At 42.0% G+C, this 19,328-nt stretch overlaps 1 protein-coding gene across 2 annotated transcripts; it reads right to left on the bottom strand.

Annotated features, from left to right (window-relative positions):
* Window positions 1–818: 818 nt before the first annotated feature.
* On the bottom strand, window positions 819–19,260 carry TTC38 (tetratricopeptide repeat domain 38). 2 transcript variants are annotated; one of them, XM_082280475.1, is made up of 14 exons: window positions 19,162–19,260; window positions 15,736–15,813; window positions 15,145–15,226; window positions 14,616–14,787; window positions 13,498–13,671; window positions 12,569–12,644; window positions 11,356–11,475; window positions 8,450–8,509; window positions 7,452–7,490; window positions 6,608–6,689; window positions 5,546–5,711; window positions 3,423–3,582; window positions 3,062–3,135; window positions 819–2,611 (listed from the first exon to the last, which is right to left on the bottom strand). In XM_082280475.1, the coding sequence occupies exons 1-14, from the start codon at window positions 19,183–19,185 to the stop codon at window positions 2,518–2,520; spliced, it is 1,401 nt and encodes a 466-aa protein (XP_082136601.1). In that variant the 5' UTR covers window positions 19,186–19,260; the 3' UTR covers window positions 819–2,517. The 2 variants fall into 2 exon arrangements, with proteins under 2 accessions (XP_082136601.1, XP_082136602.1); XM_082280476.1 differs by lacking the exon at window positions 7,452–7,490.
* Between the last annotated feature and the right edge of the window lie 68 nt (window positions 19,261–19,328).

The raw sequence follows: 19,328 nt of genomic DNA, 5'->3' as shown, positions 1-19,328 counted from the left end.
GGGGAGAATAGCATGATTCAGGGAGAATATTTCTGTAAATTAACTTCCTAACTAGGATATGTTTTATATTAAAGTAGTGGGGTAGTTTGGTTAGATTTCATGTAATTAAACAGCTGCTCTGAGCAGTTACTGAAGTCCTAAGAAAAGGTGAAAGAATTAAGTGAAGTAGTGGCAGAAATGCTGGTTTTAATATCTTGAAGTAGTGAGATACTGAGACATTCTAAGGATGTACTTCCTTATTATGCAGATGAGTAACTTTTAAAGAATCTGAATCAGGCAGCTGTAGAACCCCCACTCCTGTGAGGCCTGTATGGAAAGGAGGGCAGTGAGATGCTGACAGCTTAGGATCAGTCCAAATCACCACACATAGAGTAAGGACACAGCACTACAGGAACTGCAGAGCTGTTCCATGGTCCAGCCCAGCCCGTGGTGGGAATGCAGCTCTCCAGTGCACAGGACTTTGGCTTTTCCATTGGAGGGGTGCACTGGGGGTGAGAGCTGCGCTCTGGCTAGCTGAGCTGAAGGGGGAGGAGAGCTGGAAAATGCATACTCTGAATGCAGGAGGATGGAAAAGAAACAACAGTTCTCCCACCTGTTGGTACCTCAGCCTCTTAACTGGCACCAAGGAAAACCCCTGGGAGGCCGTGCCATGCTTGGGCTGTGACCCCTTGCCCTGCTTGAGCACAGATACTGCTGCTCTCCACTGCTGGATGCTTCGGCCACAGTAAGGGAAACAAAGTGGGTGCACACTGTTACAGGTCTGTGAAATTAGGCTGAATAACATTTAAAAGCTTCACACATGCAAAGAAGTCATATACTTGTTTGCTCAACAGAGATTATCTTTGAATTTATTAAGGCAAAGCAGACAAAACTCTCAGTCATGTTCTATCAAAAGTAGAGCTGTCATTGATTACATAAACGACACCCTGCATAGCCAGCCAGAGCTTTCTCAGGCTTTTGTTCCCTTATACAATTTGTTACATTCCTTGAGTAAAAAGTTACCTGTCTAAAGTCATTGCTTGAAGTGCACTTACTAAAAATAATAGTAAAAATCCAGTATAACTTGTCCCAGGTGAGTCACCCCCCACCATGGCTGAAGAGACAAGCAGTGATGAAGAACAGCACGCTCATAAATCAGAAGACTCAAAGGCAAGGAATGCAATCCCTTACCTCGTTTCATTATTTTTGCTTTAAAAACAAGTTATTTCTGCCTCAGGGGAGGACCGGGTAAAGCAAAATGTTAGCAACGCACTTCCACCTCTTGTTCCACGATGCAGGAACTCCAGGGGTAGTGCAGGGCCAGCTATGGAAGTACTTTCTTAGGTCAAAAGGAAACTGTAGGACAAGGCTGCTATGGGACAAGGGGAAGAGCCTGAGTTGGACAGGAAGGAGGGGCAGGCCTGTGGGGCCAGCAGAGCTTGCAGATGTAGAAGCAAAGTCAGAGCTTGGGCAGTTGCAGAGTGTGGGATTTCTATTCCAGAAGAAGAGGAGGCATGAGTTCAGTTTCGGTCTGAAATACGATCTTCCCCATCATTAGGCAATTCTGGAATACTATTACAAGACAATGTGTTAGCTCTGGGATGTTCCCCCGAGGCCCGTGGCTCTTGCAACACCAACGTTTATCCCATCATGTGTGCTGGGACAGAGCTGTCTCCATCCCCCTGAGCCCTCTTTCCATGGCAGAAGCTCCCACCTGGTCTTCAACTCTCTGAAGTGTGTGCTTCAACACTGGTTTAAACCCCACTTCATGCAGGGACTCTGGAGTGAGGTGGTAGTAAGGCCTGTCTATCCAAAAGCTCAGGGAAGCACAGACTCAGTCCAGTGTACCCTTCAGAGATGGTACTGTTCAACTGAAATCCAGGCTTTTCCCTTTTTTCTGGAAGATTTAAAAGTGCTGAGGGAGTACCCATGTTAGAACAGTCTTTATTCTTGTCTGGTTCTATTCACTCAGTAATTCCAGAAAGCTCTGCTGTGCTATATTGAAAGGAAAAATTTAACATTTTATGAGAGTGAGTTTAAAAATGTATACCTGGAAAGAGATCCTGAATGCACACAGATCTGTGACTCCTGCCTGAATGGGCTGGAAGCTTGATAAGGAATTCAGTTCATGCCTGTATTGGCATGAAAAGCTTTATTTAAAAGCTCCCTTTGAATTACCTGAGCAGTTTACATCACATGTAGGCCAAGTAACAAATTGGGCCAAAGAAGGACTGAAATCCAGGCACTGTTACTGCACTGTGTATAATCAGGGTCAGAGGGAGTGTTCAGGAAAACATACCAGAGAAGCAATGCCTTCAGAAAGCTGTGCATTAGCAGCAGGTTTTCTTCTTTCCTTCTGCAATCAGCTAAGACACAACCTCCTGAAATGCAACAGCTCTGTCTTTTTTTTAAGGAAATTATTCTCAGATCTTTTAACCCCGAATACCTCCCCAAATTCATTCACAGCACCCCTGCACTCCCTGCACCCAGACTTTGTGGAAAGCTCCTGGCTCTTCCAGCTGAAGCTGGAGGAAAGCCCTATGCCATGGAATGCACGGCTGCTGCCTTCCTGATCAGTCGCTCAGTCATTGGTGACTTAGGTCTCATCACATCTCGTTCATTCAGGAGGCACCTGAGAAAGGAGAAGTAGGAGGGTGAGGAGTGGGTGATAAACACGGACTGTTTCTGCCGAACAGGCTGTGCTGACGAAAGCCCACGTGGCAGAGCACACATCTGACTTCCCAGCAAAGCAGGTGTCAGCTGTGGCACTGACTGGAGTTGCAGCAGTTCACAGAAGCTTAGCAGTCCATAACACACAGAGATCAAAAGGCTGTATTTGAAGACAGAACCATTTGAAAATCAACTACCCTTGAACATATACAGATCATCCATCCAGGCTGCAAGAATGTACTTTTGGAATTGGAAACTGTTGTACTTTTTATCCTGGTTAAATGTTGCTACATTTAACACAAATGCTTGCATGTAGTTTTAGCCTTAAATTTACTGGTTTGAATATACTCATTACTTCTTACTTTTAGCAACAGTGCTACTTCCACAAATATTTATCAGGGGAAATACTCACCTTGCAAGGTTTCGTTTGGCCTTTGATTTAGAATTTAAAGCAGCATGAATTAATAACAGGCTGAAAACATCTCTCTGAAAAAAAAAGTCAGCAAAATACAAACTAATAAGCAATTTATAATATATTGATGGCTACAATGTCTTGGTTACCAAACTATTAAATTCACAGGAAGGAAACATATCAACATTAAAAATAAATAGCTAACCCTGCTTGTAAGTGTTTGCAAACAGGATTCAGTCACAAGCACAGTTCAACCTTCCACTGTCTAAGAGTGAAATGCTGTTGATGAGGTAAGTGCTTAATGGCAGCTACTGAAAGGGGATTAAGTCACATCAAAAAGTCTTTTCTGGATCTCCTTTACCTGAGCATCACTGCCTCCCATTTGGACTAGGTCATAACGGATTGGGTACAGCAGGTCTACAGCTTTGTCACAATTCCCATTTTCAAACTCTACAAAAGCCTGGCACAGTGGCAGCCCCAAACAAGGAGCCAGGGAAAGCTGGTGGTCTTCATGAGGTGCTCTGCAGAGTGAAAAAGTGGTTAACTTCCATAAGCCAAAGCATAAACAGCCATACTTCGATGCCAATCTGCCACTACAGACAGGTTTTTATTTTTTTTTACTGTACAAAGCCTGATGTTTCAGGTAATTGACTTAGGTCGTATCTTTTGGTGTGGTTATGCTACTTTCACCTTTTTGTTACTCATTCAGCAATCAGTTTTCGTTCTCCTGAATATGCTCACAAAAGGCACAAGCCCAACCCCTCCTACCTCTGCAATAAACAGTTTGGGCTAGGACAGTAAGAAAACTGCAGTTTCTCTTCTGCTGACCCTACCAGAACATCCTACTGCTAGTCCTTTGTCTGGCCACACGCAGCCATCAGTCCTTGCACACAGCTCAGTCATGACTTTGCAAGCCAGCTCCTTCTCAAGTCAGTGATAAAAAACTTCCTGTTTCTTTCACTGGGCCAACCTTCATTTTCCAGTAGGCAACACTGCCCTATGTGTTTATCATTCCTTAAACAAACTGTGGCATCCTAGAAAGATAAAATTGCACAACAGATGTTCATTTTAAGCAGCTTGAGACAGCCAGTGATGAAAATGATGGAACAATTCCTCATTTACACGTTTTGTCCAGCATTTCCATGAAAAGGAGCCTGTGACATCAACCACCAGAGAGCGCCACCTGACAAATTCCCATCAACTTTCCATGGCAAAGGCCTGGGAAAAAAACCGGTGCAAAGCTAGATGGGACTGATTTGTGCCCAGGTTGTATCACTGCTTTCTTAACACATACAAAGCGCCTCTGGGCTATAATTTATATACTACATATTTGTGATCGATGTAAATTAATCCAATCATTAATATAACCCCTACAGCTCACAGCCTGCTTTCTCAAATAATGAAATTAGGCTTCGTAATATTTCAAACTACAGCTAAAAATGTACACATGTATTATTAAGGCTGAAAGTAGGTGAAAGGAAGCACGGGGTGAAAGAATAAGTAGCATATATGAACACATGTTCATTAAAGCTTCTGTGGTGTGCAGTTTTCTATACTTTATATATACGGACATACTTCTATAAATAATAGAATAAATAATAAAAGATATTTGCCATTTTCCACTTTAGTTAAATCAGGCATACTTAGGTTTGCTTTGAATGTTATTTGTTTTGATAAGTATTCTTAAAAATTACAGTATTCCTAGAAACTACATATATTCAGGAACAAATAGTGACAGTTGCAGGTTCTTCTTCCTTCTTTTTAAAGGCAAAGGAAGGAACAGCTGCTTAAAGAGAGGGAAAAAAGGGTGCAGTGGGGGGAAGAAATTGCATTTAAAGCACCTATATATCAACCCCTTCAAAAAATTCAAGGCAACTCACAGTCATTTAATACCTAAGGGAACACAAAACCCTCATTGTTTGGATGTAGTACTTAAATATTCAACTTTTTCAAATAACTTAATTTGAAAGTGAAATACTCTAGATTATTACTTTAGTAGTACTTGAAACTTAATTTCCTGCAGATGGACTTAACAACACATCAAAGAGTAGATATTAGAATATCACTATCAACTAATGTTTTGTTATTAAAGAACCTTTTAAACCAGAGCAGAAAAGATCCACCACAGACAGCTGACATTATCTTGTAGAATGTTCTTATTAATATACTTTACTCCTTGTCTGTAACATAGCTTAGTGTGACCCCACTAAAAGGAAACAGACAGCAACTGCTCAGGTGGTGTCCATGACCTCAAACACAAAGGACTTCTGCTCAACAAGATGAGAAACTCCTCTAGACATTACCTCAAAAAATAAATAATGATATGGATCTCCTAACCAGATGTTGCCCTGCTTAAACCAGCATGTCCCAGGGACATGCTAAGGCAGGAAGGAGTGTGTTGGAGCTTCAGCAAGCCAGAGACATCACCGCCCTGAAGTCCAGAGGGCTATTGACTGAACCCAATGCAGGAATTCCTTTGCTTACCTGGCAAGTTCCTGCAGAGTTGTTAAAAGCTCCTCAGTAGTTTTGTGGTCTTTGGCTCCAAGGGAAGACATCAAGAAATGCACATCATTGAAGAGAAGAATGTGATCTTTGGTGTGCTTCTTTGTAACCCCAAGAAGATCTTTCCACCTGTCCCCAAGCTTTACACCTAAGAGTAAAAAATACTTGTCTCAATAACACTGCCACATGCAAAAGTATGACTTTGCAATGTACTTTTCAGTCACCCAGCATAAAAAGCGTTCCTACTGAACTCAAGAGAACGTTTCCTGATACGGCAAAATTTATGCAGCAATAATGCTCAGCTGCAGCCTGCCTTATGTAGGCCAAGAGCTTCTTGACTGTCAGGAGTTTAAAGGCAATATTTCAGTCTGCATTGTGAGCGCTTCTGGCTTTATTATGAGATTGCTCATAATGTCTTGGAGGTGCTGCTCACCATGAGCCATCTGTAGCAATCACAAGACAGAGTGAGAAGATGGATTTAATAAAAACCCCAATGCATCATTAGTGTTTTAGCAGAACAGTGTGAAAATACCATCTGCCCATCATGTCCCCTGCCATGAACCCCAGTGTATAAACACTGACTTAAAAAGGGGAAATGCCACTGAGTTAGGAGAGTACAAAAAGCCAGAAGTTAATATGCCCACACTAACTATTTCAATCAAGATCAAAACAGAAAGAAAAGGATCTAACTGGAAATTTACATCCAGAAAATGCTATGGGTTTTTAGAGGCTTATGCACTTGATTGCTCAGCCTCAGACCTCCTGGGACAATAGAAGTGAATTTGTCAGAGAAGATGTATGTGACCTATGCTAGCTTGAGCTGACTGCTATGCCACACTGGCATGGAAAATGGAAGCTCTTGGGAAGAATAAAGCTTATGGACATTATTAGGAACTTTACATTGATGCTTTTCTCAAGTTTCTTCTGAAACACTGATCGAGCTTGCTGTGTAATTACATTGAAATACTTCCCCAACATGAATGGCAGGGGAAGGGGAAAAGAAAATTACAGTTTTAAAAAAAAAATGGCCAGAGGATATCCTACCTTCCAGATGAAGCCTGTACAGCATCGAACTGTTATCAACTATATCCAGGATGCTTCCACTTGCCAGGCACGGGGGAGCAATCTGTAATCACAAGTACTCACAGGCTGGCCAAGTGATGTGCTAGCAGAAACTTCCTCAGATTATCAAACTTACTTTCACAGTACTAAATTATTTTATCCTTCTATTAATTCAAAATTACCTGCTTTGTAACAGTCCTAATTGCATCTTTATTGAATACAGGAATTTGCAATGACAGACACTTATATGGCTTTACATGCGTTGTTTTTATCAGTAAATATGGAGAGTCACCATGTTATTTTATTTTTTCCAAAATTGTGCCATAAATACTACTTCACTTGGTCAAGGTTAGCAGATAGAAATCTGCCCAGCAGCTTTCTTAATGCTCGCAGTATTTTTACAATCCTTACAAAGATGTGCTATGTTATCTAATTTGATAGTGCTTAGTTACAAAGGTTGTTTCAAAATCCAGACAGTTGACTTTGTACCTAACATGCAAAACCAGTTCTTTGTAAAAGTGACTTGAATTCATAGAAAAACTAATTTACATCCTTTTAAAAGGCATGAATAAGAAACATGGACAGAATGGAAATCAGTACCACTGTAGCTCTTTCAAGCACTCAAACTATGTCACACTCATGTAACACTCACGTCCTTGGGGCATTTTCCCCAGAACTGCTGAGAAGTTGTTTCCCTAAAAGACTGTAATAACAGATGCAAATAATGTTTATACGTAGGTCACACACTGTGATACGTTTCAATCTCACACAGAAGGAAGAAAGCACACATTGTGATCCTGCATGATCTCAGTAAAGAAAAACTCACATGCTTGTCATAAATTGTCAAAGCAGCTTCATATTCCCCCTGGAAAAGCAAAGGAGGCAAAGGAGGACTGTGTGGTTAATGTGCAGACACAGCAACCAGCAGTGACTGGCAGCAACCAGAGACAAACACACCAACAGATGTCCTAACAGCTCTTCAGGACTGCCTGATCAAAACAAACCAAGTCAAAGAAACATGAGGTATTGTCTTTCATTCTAATGTTTCTTTCAGGGGTTTTTGCAAAAATTAGTGCATCCCATGGCGTATGCAAAGAGATGGGAAAAAACCAGTTTTAAGTAGCCTTCAAAATAGTTGTGCATATAGGAAGTAGCAAAATAAATAAACTATTGGACTCCTGTTGAGAATTATGTTTCTTCCATGTTACTCTGCTTTCTGGCCAAAGGATGCTGCCTTCTCAAAAATGCCACATTTATCTCCCTATTAAGCTGAACCCCACGAGTGCTAAGCATTAAATCCAAGGAAATTCTGACAGGCTGGGCAAAATTTCAATCATTTTTAAAGGCTTTCAATAGTAAGAATTAGTAACAATAATTAATAGCATTGGCAACACAATTTAGAGTTTACGGCCTCTTTTTTTATAGTCAGCAAATTTTTGGGCCAGAAAATTAGTACTGAATTTGGTAAGAATTTTGTTAATTTTTGTCTCAAAATTAGAGATCTAAGCTCATCTTGCTATCAAATAACTGTGCTAAATGTAATTAGTGAGACTACTGGATCTTCAAACGTGCAATAATCTCACAGCAATAATTCAGCATTCTAACAAAGATACTAAAACTTTTGACCAATGCAATTAAAATTCTCAAAATAACTGTAATAAAGGAGTATGCCACTTTGTAAATGTAGCATCATGATATTTTATAAAAACATCCCTCTAAATAGCTGACACCCTCCTCCCCCCTAGTAAATGTTAGGTCTGCCTTTTAAAGAGCTTTAGGTGACCTATCTGGATTATAAAGCACATGTATGAAAATATCTCATACCTTTTCAATGTAGTATAAAGCCCAGTGCCAGTAATTATGGCAAGCAAGCATATCACTGTTCTGGAGAGAAAAGAAAAAAAGAAAAAAAGAAATTTATTACAAAATAACTTCCCTTTTCAAGTTATCTAGTCAGATTTCTGTTTCCTCCTTCATCAAAACTGAGTACTTTGGGAGACACAAAAGAGACAAGAAATTTAAATCAGGGTACCTTCCCATTTGGTACCTTTGTCCTTGCAGCTATTCAGGGAAACACCTCAAACTCAAGGTTTTCCCCACATCATTTTCCAGACAAGAGTTTCACTTGGATGCCGCAGAATTCACCTTTCTGCAGCACCTTTTTTAATTTTTTTTTTTTAATCCACATCTATAATAAGAGTAAGTTTTGCCTCATCTAAAATTTAAGCATCTTGTCTGAAGTAACCTGGCCAGATAGTGGAGAGAAGAAGATATGGAGGCCTTATGAGGGCCATTCATCCCAGCCATCTAGAACCTACCTCAGACAAAGAGGAATCATATTTTAAACAAGTTTTACTACAGGCTCCAGAAGCTGCACTAGATGCCAAACACACTGGCAGCTCATCAGGTGAGATGAATTTTTGCTGGACTGCACCAGCTTCTCACTGTCCTTTCCAGCTGGCACTAGAACTTCAAAACCTCTTTCCTAGCCTGCAGTTCAAGGAAATTGCAGTTAATTTTTGTGAATGCATTAAAAATAGACAAACAGAATCACAATTCCATAATCCTTTGGTGAAAATTAAAATACCAGAATGGTTCACCCCTCTCCTCCCATTCTCTCCCAGTTCTGTAGCTAAACTTAATGTTCTCACAAGTGGAAAAATCTTTTTTATTGTCATACTGACAACTGTAACACCCACTTTCAAGAAGCACAAAGGTAAAGGTTCCAAATAAATGTCAGGGCCTTAGAGTGCTAAGATAAACATTCTGGTAATCTTTGCTTGTTTAATATTAAATCACAAACCAAACCTGAGCAACAGAAGCAGTTAAGTGTTTGGCATAAACACTGATAATATCAAGTTGAATATCATACTGCCATTCCAAATGTCATACAAACAAGACCATGGAATTACCTGACTAAATAAAGCAAAACCTTTTCACTGCTGCTAAATTTGAGGTCTGAAAAAGATTAAACTGCTAGAGAGAAGTGGACTTGCATTTGACTTTATTTGGATAAAGAGTATGAATCACAGAGATATGCAACTATTTTAAGAAGCAAGAGTTAAAGAAAAAAATTGATCCAAAAGTCACTGACTGGGGTTTTAAGGTATCACCAAACTGTCAATCCTCTACATCACTGTTTCAATAAAACTAACAGAAGACAAAATGCTTTCTGGGACATGGCAGGTGTGAACTTTAAGCAAGAGTTTTCTGTCTGCACTTCCAAGCCCAGTATCTGAATGCTTAATTTAAAAAATAAAACAAGCACAATAACAGCCTTTCTAGTCTCACTATCCAGTCCTGTTCTTATCGGTAACAGGTGAGGTGGTGTAGGAACCCAGAGTGCCGAGAATATTTCTCTGCCTGTTTCTAAGGGTTTTTACACCCCTGGACACCACTGGTATAGCTTTAAACCTTGGAAAAAATTACCAACAGTTAGACAACAGCTAGAAAATACAGTGGTGTGAATTAGGTGATAGACTACTATGTAAGACTGTCATATAGTGAAAAATTTAGAGGTTTTAGGCTTCTCTTTATAGTAAATAGATAAGAGTAAAAAATATCAAAATGGAGGATTGTTGTTGTTCTCTAGACCTTCTTCTCCTTCTTCTACTACTCCATGTTCTGCAGTAAAAGTAGTTTGGAATGATTGGATAGAAAATTCCGCAGTTCCTAGTCGTGTTACTGAATAATTGGTAAGAAAGTAAAAATAATGTACGTTTTTAGTAACTATTGGTTAAAATGTCTTTAAAGGCTGTGTAAATTTTGATAATTAGTCTCTCTCGCTCTCACTCCTACTTTGCCTCCTTCCATGCTGTACCTGGGTCACGCTAGTGGCTCAGTTCCTCTGATAAGACTTAATAAACAACTATCTAGAAGCATTGAAACTACAGAAGACGTCTCGCTTTATCTTTTAAACTCCTTGCAACTCAGCAAATTCTCTCCCATCAGGAGAGATTCAATTTATGGCACAATAAAGTGTCAAGGTGGAATAGCCAGCTCAGCTCAGAAGACTCTAGAATAGATTCTTGTGGGTTCTAGCAAATGGAAGCCTCACAGCCCTTTGCTCTAAATACAACAGACTTAATCACTGGGAAAAGGCTGTCAAACAACAAAATGAAGCTTCATTTACAGCAAAGGACCACAGGACAGACTAATCAACCTGTTCAATACTCTGAAAGGTGGTTTCAAACATGTTGGATATATAAGGTAACTGATACACTAGAAGGTAATTAGTATACTAGGAAAGAGATAAGAGCATAATTTCTATTTTCTTTACAGTTCTTAAAATTCCTCCCCCATCCAGAAGCAAACAAGTAGTTTAGTGTTTTGAAACATTTGATTTGACTCTGTCATTTTCCACCTCATCTTGGGTCCCATGAGGAGATTTAGCCAGGTCCTTCAACTGACTGTCACTGCTTGCCTCTGCCTAAATAAAAAGCTTGCGAAAGAATCAGTGGTCACTTTACTTTTATAACCACACAATAAATCACAAATAGGGACAGTCCTGTCTCTCATAACATGCCACTTCTTCCTGCCTTTTGCTTAAAAAGCTGCATGGAGAGTAGCAGCACCTCAAGGGAGGATTTCCTCTAATATGCAAACTCTTCATTGCTTGTAACAGGTCTGCAGATACAAAGGAATCGCACGCAGAGGAGTCAAGAACTCGGCTGCAGGAATTAAAGACAACCTAAAAGGAGCTTTTTCGGAGATGCCACAAAAATGTTTACCTTCCAGTTCTTTTCCGTTTCCTTCATGAATTCTAAGCCTTTCTCCACCTCTGCTTTCATTTCATTTACATGAGCTATAGTGTGGACAGACCATGCATCTGTCTGATTTATAGCCAAAGCCTATGAGTGACAAACAGGAAAACATAATGAGCCTTACAAACTTGCAAATACAGACATTTATCACTGCTTATCTAGAAACAAGAGGCTACTTTTTACTTGCTGCATGTTCAGTACGTCCTTGTACCACTCCAACTAACCACAGCCCAGAAGTCTGACTTGGACAGAAAAGGAAGAGAATGTTTCTTGGCTGACTTCACTTCCCACCTTCTGCTGCAGGGACATGAACACCTGCAAAACACTTTAAAAGGCAGGCTTTGATGATGACTGTGAAATGACATCTATTTCACAGACATGCATCAATGAAAGAGCTGCATGCACAGGCGCAATATATTCCATCATACAGTGCCTTGCAGATAACTATTTCTTTTCCAAAATATGGCCAGCTCTGAGTATACAGCCAATTCCTCTTCTTTGGTCCAACAACTCCCACTAGGTTTTTGGCATTTTGCAAAGTTAGTCATAAACCTAGTAAGGTTAAGTTTTAGGGTTTAGTGTCTATTGTCACTTTCAGCAATTTGATGTAACAAAAGTTTTGTCAATCCCCATTGGGGATTAATTGTGTCTGAGACTCCTGAAGACAGGAATAATCCTGAGGACTGCAGAAAGTCAAGTACAATTACTATCTTCATAGAAAGGAAACAGGCTGGCTAATATTGATCCCCAGGAACATTGTACAGTTAATTGTTCAATAATCCAGGAACAAGCATCTAGGAAAAAAAGGGAGCGGGAAGCCAAACAAGATGGATTGTCAAGAGCAGACTATGTCAAAACAATCCAACATTCTTTAATAGGTGTAAACAGCCAATTATATACATGTGGGAAGCAGCAGATGGGCTGATATACGGATTTTATAGGGGTGTTCTGACCCCATCTGACAGGGCATGCTCATAAGCAAGCGAGGGAAATACAGTCCAGGTGAAACTGCCTTGGTGAGGCAGCGATGTGAGACCAATTAGCAACAAGTCTCACAAAGCTCTGTGAGCCATTTCCATGTTGAGCTTTATCTTTTTGCTACTTTGACTAACAACTGGCAGAAACCATCACCCTGTCTGAGAATTCTCAAACCTTTTAGCACCAACAGAAGGCAGTTTACCTCACGGGCAACCTTCTCAGCACGGTCAAAAAGGTTTGTTTCCACGAGTCCAAAAGAGTAGTAGCCCTTCACATAACTAACAAAAGGGGGAAAAACAGCACATCATCCATTTATAACTAGGCTTAATCCAGGACTGAAAAAACATACTAGAAATAGCACTTAACTCAAAAAAGCCTCGCAGTGCAATTTACAACAAGGGTTCAAGCTTGCAGGATACAGAACTACTGAGCTAATTCTCAGAGGAAATGAGTGACCCAGAGACACCAGCATCGGAAACAGTGACAAGATGCACATCAGAATGGACATTTCCATCTCTGGATGAGATGGAATCACCAGCTACACAGAACCAGCTGCTGATCTCTGTAACAGCTGTAAGATGCAGAATTAAAAGGCTGGAAGCGAGACACTGCTGTTACCAAAGTTATCTGAGCATCTCAAAGGCAACCTTCTACATTTTCCCCAGTGCTCATGAAACCACAGGAGGGTACTTTCCCATGAAAGCACCTTTAAAACTGGTTGTAAATCATCCCCATTAAGCCATAAAGGCCCAACATAAAGGAAAATTAGGGGTGTTATGTGCACCTGACTTATTTAATGGATCAAGATGAATAGCATTTTTTTTGAAGAAATGAAGAAATTTGGCCACTGCCCTGGGTGAGGACATGATTTTATCCTGTGTGTTACACACCATGTGGTATATTTGACAGCAGCGAGACACAGCTCACTTAAGAAAAATCTCTCAACAACAGTGTCAAGAGGGATACTGGACACACATTCTATCTTTGGTCAAGTTTGATTAACTTCTACACTCTTGATTTTTGTCTACATGTCTGTTTCCAAAAGATCCTGAACTTTTAAGTCTGAACTTAAAAACCACATAGTACGTGCACCCCAAGTAAAGAGCAATTTCCAAATGAAGCATGACCCACCTGCTCAGTGGAACATCACGTGTCCAGAAAGGATAAACACGGGCAACAGAATCCCGCATCTGACGTTGATATCCCAGGTAGAAATAAGTGTCATGGGAAAACTTGAGGGCTAGCAGGTCAGTCGGGTGGCTCTGCAGAATCTGCTCCCACAGATCACAAGCTTTTGGAAGTTGGCTAGAAATAAAAAATTATTTCCATCACTGAAAGAAGGCACACATGCCTGCCCCTACGGTTAGTCCTGAACTCAAACTATGCTGAATAATACAAAGTTCAGCATCAAATTACTTATTTTTTCCCTTGAAGAAATTTTTTAGTCTTTTCTAAGCTAATAATGACATTATCTTTATTTGGCACCTTCTGAGAAATCGTATGAAAGAAATGGTCTTGGGTTACATCAAATCACTGTAACACACAAGGAAAATGAAACAAACTTAAACCATAATTCTAAAAATTTTTCTACAGGGCTGAATAGTTCCTACAGTGACCCACCATAATTAACAGAACTTTGTATGTGCAAAGACGCTTTCCCTCTCCTTTTGTGGGACTCAAACCCAGTGGCAGGGCTTCAGTAGCTTCCTCATTGCCTTTGCTGAGATGTGAGGCAAATCCATGCTCACCCATTTGTTTGATAATGAATGACAAATAATGAAAGTGAATCATTAGCCCATACATTCTGCAGTTCATATTGATTTATCATATGGAATGAAGCAATGAGCCTCTACAGCACTTATGACACCCTTATCTCCTGTTTTACAGGGGAAATAGGTTTTGACATAGCGAGACAAGAGCGAGAAGTCTAGAACTTTCCTTCTGTGCATCTGAGTCTGGACCCTACTTAATTTCCTAGTTCTAAACCACACTGATGGATCTGCGGCAGATTTAAAACACGGAGTGTTTAATGCTAGGAAGTGGTGGCAATAGAGCGCTTTACCTCCTCCAGTTCTGCTCACCCGCTAGACATGGCACTTAAGAGTGCAGAGAGAAATTTGGGGACCTTCCGCGATAACTTTTGCTAGCTGTCACTAACATCACAAACCACTACTTCCAACCTTCACTTCTGCCTGCAGTAGACAAAGGGAACTCTTCTCAGTCCCTCGAGCAGGGTGACAGGGACGCACCCCCTGGCAAACACGTCCAACGCTGACACATGAAGCTTCTCCCGCTCCGTCAGTGGCCGTGACTTGGAAAGTGCCACCATGGCTCTCACGGCGCAGTCCAGCTCCTTGTCGAGTCTCACGGTTCTTCCAGTGCCAATCAGCTCCAAGCCATTGGCAATGACGTGTCCCATTGCTGCAGGAAACAGCACAGCACCAGCTGAGCTCACAGCAGCACCTTCAGCTCCACAAAACACCAGAGGAGCTGAGTATTTTCAACAAAACTGACTTGTGGACACAAGGGTCCAGGAAGTCTTCCAAGCCTAAAGTTCTCAGAAGGTTTTCATGACAGCTACTTAAATATTATGCGAAATGAAAAGATAAAACAAAAAAACAACATGCAAAAGCATTCTGACTGCTCTGGATTTTGAGGAATTTTTACAGAATTCTATAAATTATCACCTTGCCCTTGCATAAACAAAGTCAGTTAAAAACCAAGACAACAGGCATTAACCCAGCACTTTCCATGCTCAGAATCAAAGATTGTACTCACTAAAGTTCGGATCTGCTGCTTTTAGCTTGGAGAGACATCCCTCAATACCTCCAAGGCTCTCATTATTGGTCCAAGTTGCATACTGTAAGAGAGACAGAGTGAGAGAGGGTCAAAAAATCCTCTGTGACGCTGGACTTCTTTTTGTTCTCACATTTAAAATTCAAAAGCAAGGCAAATTACTAAAAGACAAATGGTGCACTAACGGGCAGAGAAATATTCTCTGCATTCTAGGTTCCCACACATTCAGGTAGGTTTAGTGTAGTAGAAAACCAGAAAAAACGGGGTTTAATATAGTTCAGCCACGAGAAGAACCAATTTCCCTGGATTTCTATCTGGTTTATGTCAACTGGCTGATTTGCTGGTATCAAGTGGAATGAGAACACCACTGGCTAAGGTTTTCACCACAGCTGCAGCATCTGGCACAGCCCTCTGCTAAAAGGGTTTCCTGCTGCCAGCTAAAGGCTGAACTCCTGTAGCAACCTGATTTTGAGGCTCTCCCAGCTGGTAAGAAATTTAAATATCAACTACAGTAAAGAGTGTTTCATGCACGAGTCCCTTCAAATCACATTTTCTTATGCTTTTTGGTCATACCTGCGTCAGCACAGCATCGAAGAGCTTACAGGCTTCATTGCTGGTCGTGGACAGGACAAGTCCAGCATCCTGCCAGGCCTGCACAACAAACAAACACAAACGTGCTCCTTTTACATCCTCATCTTCCAGGCTACACTGACAGCAAACTGATGCTGTTCTGATATTTTCAACATTTTTGAAAAGAAAAGATGGAAGGACAGTGTGAGGCAGAAACAAACCTTTTGTTCAGCTGTAGTTACATCTAAGACTCAATTAGTTGGAGCTAGTACTGAGACTAAAGAACCCAACAATTACCAAGTGTAACAGAAGATCTTGATGGGCTGCCCATCTCATAATGACAGCGCCATTCTGCGTTCATTACAGCTGTTGGCGAGTTCCTCTGCTACAGGCACACCTTGTGTGAAGTAGAGACATGGTAAAATAAAACTCTGTTTTCCTATAATCTATAATCTTCTATAAACAATAATGTTCTTCTGAATTAACTTGCCAACAGCCAGGCAGAGTAAATCCACTAAGTCTCTGGAGTTAACCAACTGAAAATTTGGATCACAGATTTAAACACAAGCCTGACAAAAATAAGAACATGGGCAACAGGTAAAGCTAAAAAGCAAAACAGAATTGGGCTGCCATAGTTTCTACTAATCTAACATGACTGAGGCACAACATCTCCCGGCTGGCTGCTGGAAAATGAGCAGAGTTCATTTGAGAAGCTGCCCCAATCACTTCAGCATTACTTTAATGCAGTACACAGAACACAGAGGATAGACATATATTATAAAAACAGACCTGGGGCAAGCTAATTCAGACTCCTCCTAATGGGGGCTTAGTCCTTCCTGATGCTGCAAGAATTCAGCTCCTCTCATTTTACATTTTAATGCATTTCCTAGCTATAATAATCTGTCAAAATTTTTAAGTAACCAGGCAAAGACAACTTTGTTATATATCCTAAAGCTTTCCCACTGTGATTGGATTAAAGGCTCACATTCCAACAGCTAAAGCAATTGAGTCTTCAAATTACATGCCTGAAAGACTAGACCTGAATCTAAAATTACAGATTTTCTTTACAATTCATACTATATCCATGATACCAAAATTGGCTGGAATAACCTTCCTAACACAATTTGAAGCATTATAAAGCAGGCATTCTTTATCTGCACAGGACACACTCTCCTCGTTCTGTGGGTGTGGTGAGATTTTGCAACAAGGTCTTTATCCATCATAATCATACATATTCATTAAAACATGCTTCCTATCTAATACACTGAACTAATTCCTAGAGCGAATTTGCATGCATCTGCCTCCTGCTGGAAGTTCTTTTATGGTCCTGGAGAGTCCTAAAAAGGGGTCTATTCACTGAATGAATTCACGGAATGCTTCGATATTAAAGGTGCCTTTCCTTGAACTTTTTCTTTGGGCATGTGCTGTTGTTTCTGTGTTACATAACTTGCCAAAAAAAACACTGCATTCCTTCTTACCTGTTTCTCCACTGGTTCCAGCCCTGTTTATCATCCTGTGTGCATACCTTTAAATCCCTTTATCTTTTTTTGCCAGTTAGTCTTTAAGCTCTATTCTACAACCATGGAGGAGCTGAAAATTTTTATTCTCTATGTCATTTATCATCCAGAAAATGAATAAAGAGAAAAGTCAAACAGGTAGCAAGGTTAGGCTTGCTACTTAGAGGCTATCTTCCATGGTGCACTGCAAAGTAGGCCAGGAGCCAGCCTCTGCATCAATCATCAAACACAGGTTTCATTTGGAGCAGGTCTCTGCATCACTGTCCATTTTACTGTTTTACACAACAGCTTGAGGTGCTTGTCAAGCAGAAAATTATGTCCCTCTCTGAAGGGACCTGATGCTGATTCACAAGAATGGAAAAGTCTCTGTGTGAGCACCAAAACAAACCAGCAGAACAAGGGTTAGTGGAAAACGGGCCTGCATCCATCACTAAGGACACTGCTGATCTAGCTGAGGTATGTGCTATTTCCAACCGCTCTGGAAAGCCTCTGTCCTGCTATGGCTACAGCCCACCTGACTCACTCCTCACTGGAAAACTCCCACTCTGGCAGCAGGAGAATGGCAGCAAGGCTGTGTCACATCAGGGATGCCACTACTCTGGCACTACTCTGTGCCACTACTAGCACATCAGGACAATGGGCTACAGGGAAGAACCACCCCACAGCAGCTGCTGGGTCCTAAGAGATATAAAACATGTGCTCCAAAACTCATCTGTCATTGCCAACTGAGAACTAAAGAACTACTGGGACCAAGAAAAGGCAGCACCCCCTGTTCCCTGGGACATATATAAGGGCTGCTGCCCAGACTACTTGGGACACTCAGGTCCTGGGGTTTCTTTCTAGTCACGTATCAGACTGTGACTGAAGAAGTCCAGGAGGGAGTGTGAGTGGGCAAAAATCAGCCTTGAGAGCCTGTAAGGCAACTATCAGTTCCCCTTCCCACAGAGGCTTCTTGGGTACTCTTACACTGATCTTCCACAACCCTCTCCCTAACTCCAAGAGAGAGTCTTCTCTGTGATGCCTCTTGTATTAGAGAGTCATGGCCTTTGCTCTTCTCACTGCTTCTTGGTGAAACCAAAGCCTTGCCCTTTCCCCTGCTCTAAGATTAGAGTTCAGTCATGAGATCCAGTGACTGTTTACTTGTATTTTTTTCTATGCTAGAATCTTAGCTGGCTCTGAGAATTGTGCTCTCTGTGGGCTGCAGCTGGCAGCTGTACTCCTTGCGTGACAGATCCCCAGAGCTCTGTCAATCATGCATGTGTCACACGCAATCTTCAAGACTTTGTTTTAACCTGCCACTGCCTAATTAACCAAAACACAACCATAAAAGGAATTTATCAGAAAGAGGGCATGAAAATGATTAATCAGTAAGCAGCTCCTATAGGTCGCACCCTTTGACCCGAGGCTGATTTAGAGTTAATCGAAGGCCTGACCCACTTCTGAGGCCCACGAAAAGGGCAGGTGGGTGCCGTGGGACCCCTGCGCTGGGAACAAGACCCAGAGATGCTCAGACATGGGTCTGCTTCCCCAGCAGAAGGGATGGGTGCAGCGACCTTTCCCCACTTCCAGATCCCAACAGCAGCTCCCCTCCTCTGAAAAACCGAGTGTATGAGGGTGAGCTCCAGTCACAGCGAGCCCGGCTCAGCTGCCCGCCTGCCACAGCCCAAAGCCCGCTGGCAGCCCCCGGGACCCCCACGGAAGCCACTTGCCACCCCTAGGCACAGGGCACGGGCAGGGCCGAGCCGCGCTGGCTCAGCGCCTCAGCGGTGCCCTCCCCTCGCAGCCCCTCACCCTGCCGCCCCCTCGCAGCCCTCCAGCCCTACCCTCACCCTGCCAACTCCTCGCAACTCCCCCCTCCCCTCGCCGCCCCTCACGCTGCCATCCCCTCGCAGCCCGCCAGCCCTGCGCTCACCTTGCAGTCCCTGAGCGCAGCCATTCTCCCTTTGCAATCTCGACGCTCCGCGGCTCCAACGCGAGCGGGGGCGGGGCAAGGGGGCGGGGCCGCCACCGGCGCGAGCGGCGGGCGGTGGGTGCCGGCTGCGCACGGAGCTGAGGGACGGCCGCGGGAGTTTGGTGGCG

This window comes from Coloeus monedula (assembly GCF_965178545.1).
Source record: "Coloeus monedula genome assembly, chromosome: 4".
Classification (NCBI taxonomy): Eukaryota; Metazoa; Chordata; class Aves; order Passeriformes; family Corvidae; genus Coloeus; species Coloeus monedula.
This window is presented reverse-complemented; position numbering and strand designations above follow the sequence as displayed.

What these genes read in the sequence shown, in the direction of transcription:
- TTC38 (XM_082280475.1), bottom strand. Translation starts at nt 19,185, where the DNA reads ATGGCTGCGCTCAGGGACTGCAAG. An exon ending in AAACGGAAAAGAACTGGAAG is followed by an intron (nt 8,510 to 11,355) that starts GTAAACATTTTT and finishes TTTTCTCTCCAG; the next exon opens with AACAGTGATATGCTTGCTTG. An exon ending in TGGGAGGCAGTGATGCTCAG is followed by an intron (nt 3,136 to 3,422) that starts GTAAAGGAGATC and finishes TTTTTTTTTCAG; the next exon opens with AGAGATGTTTTCAGCCTGTT.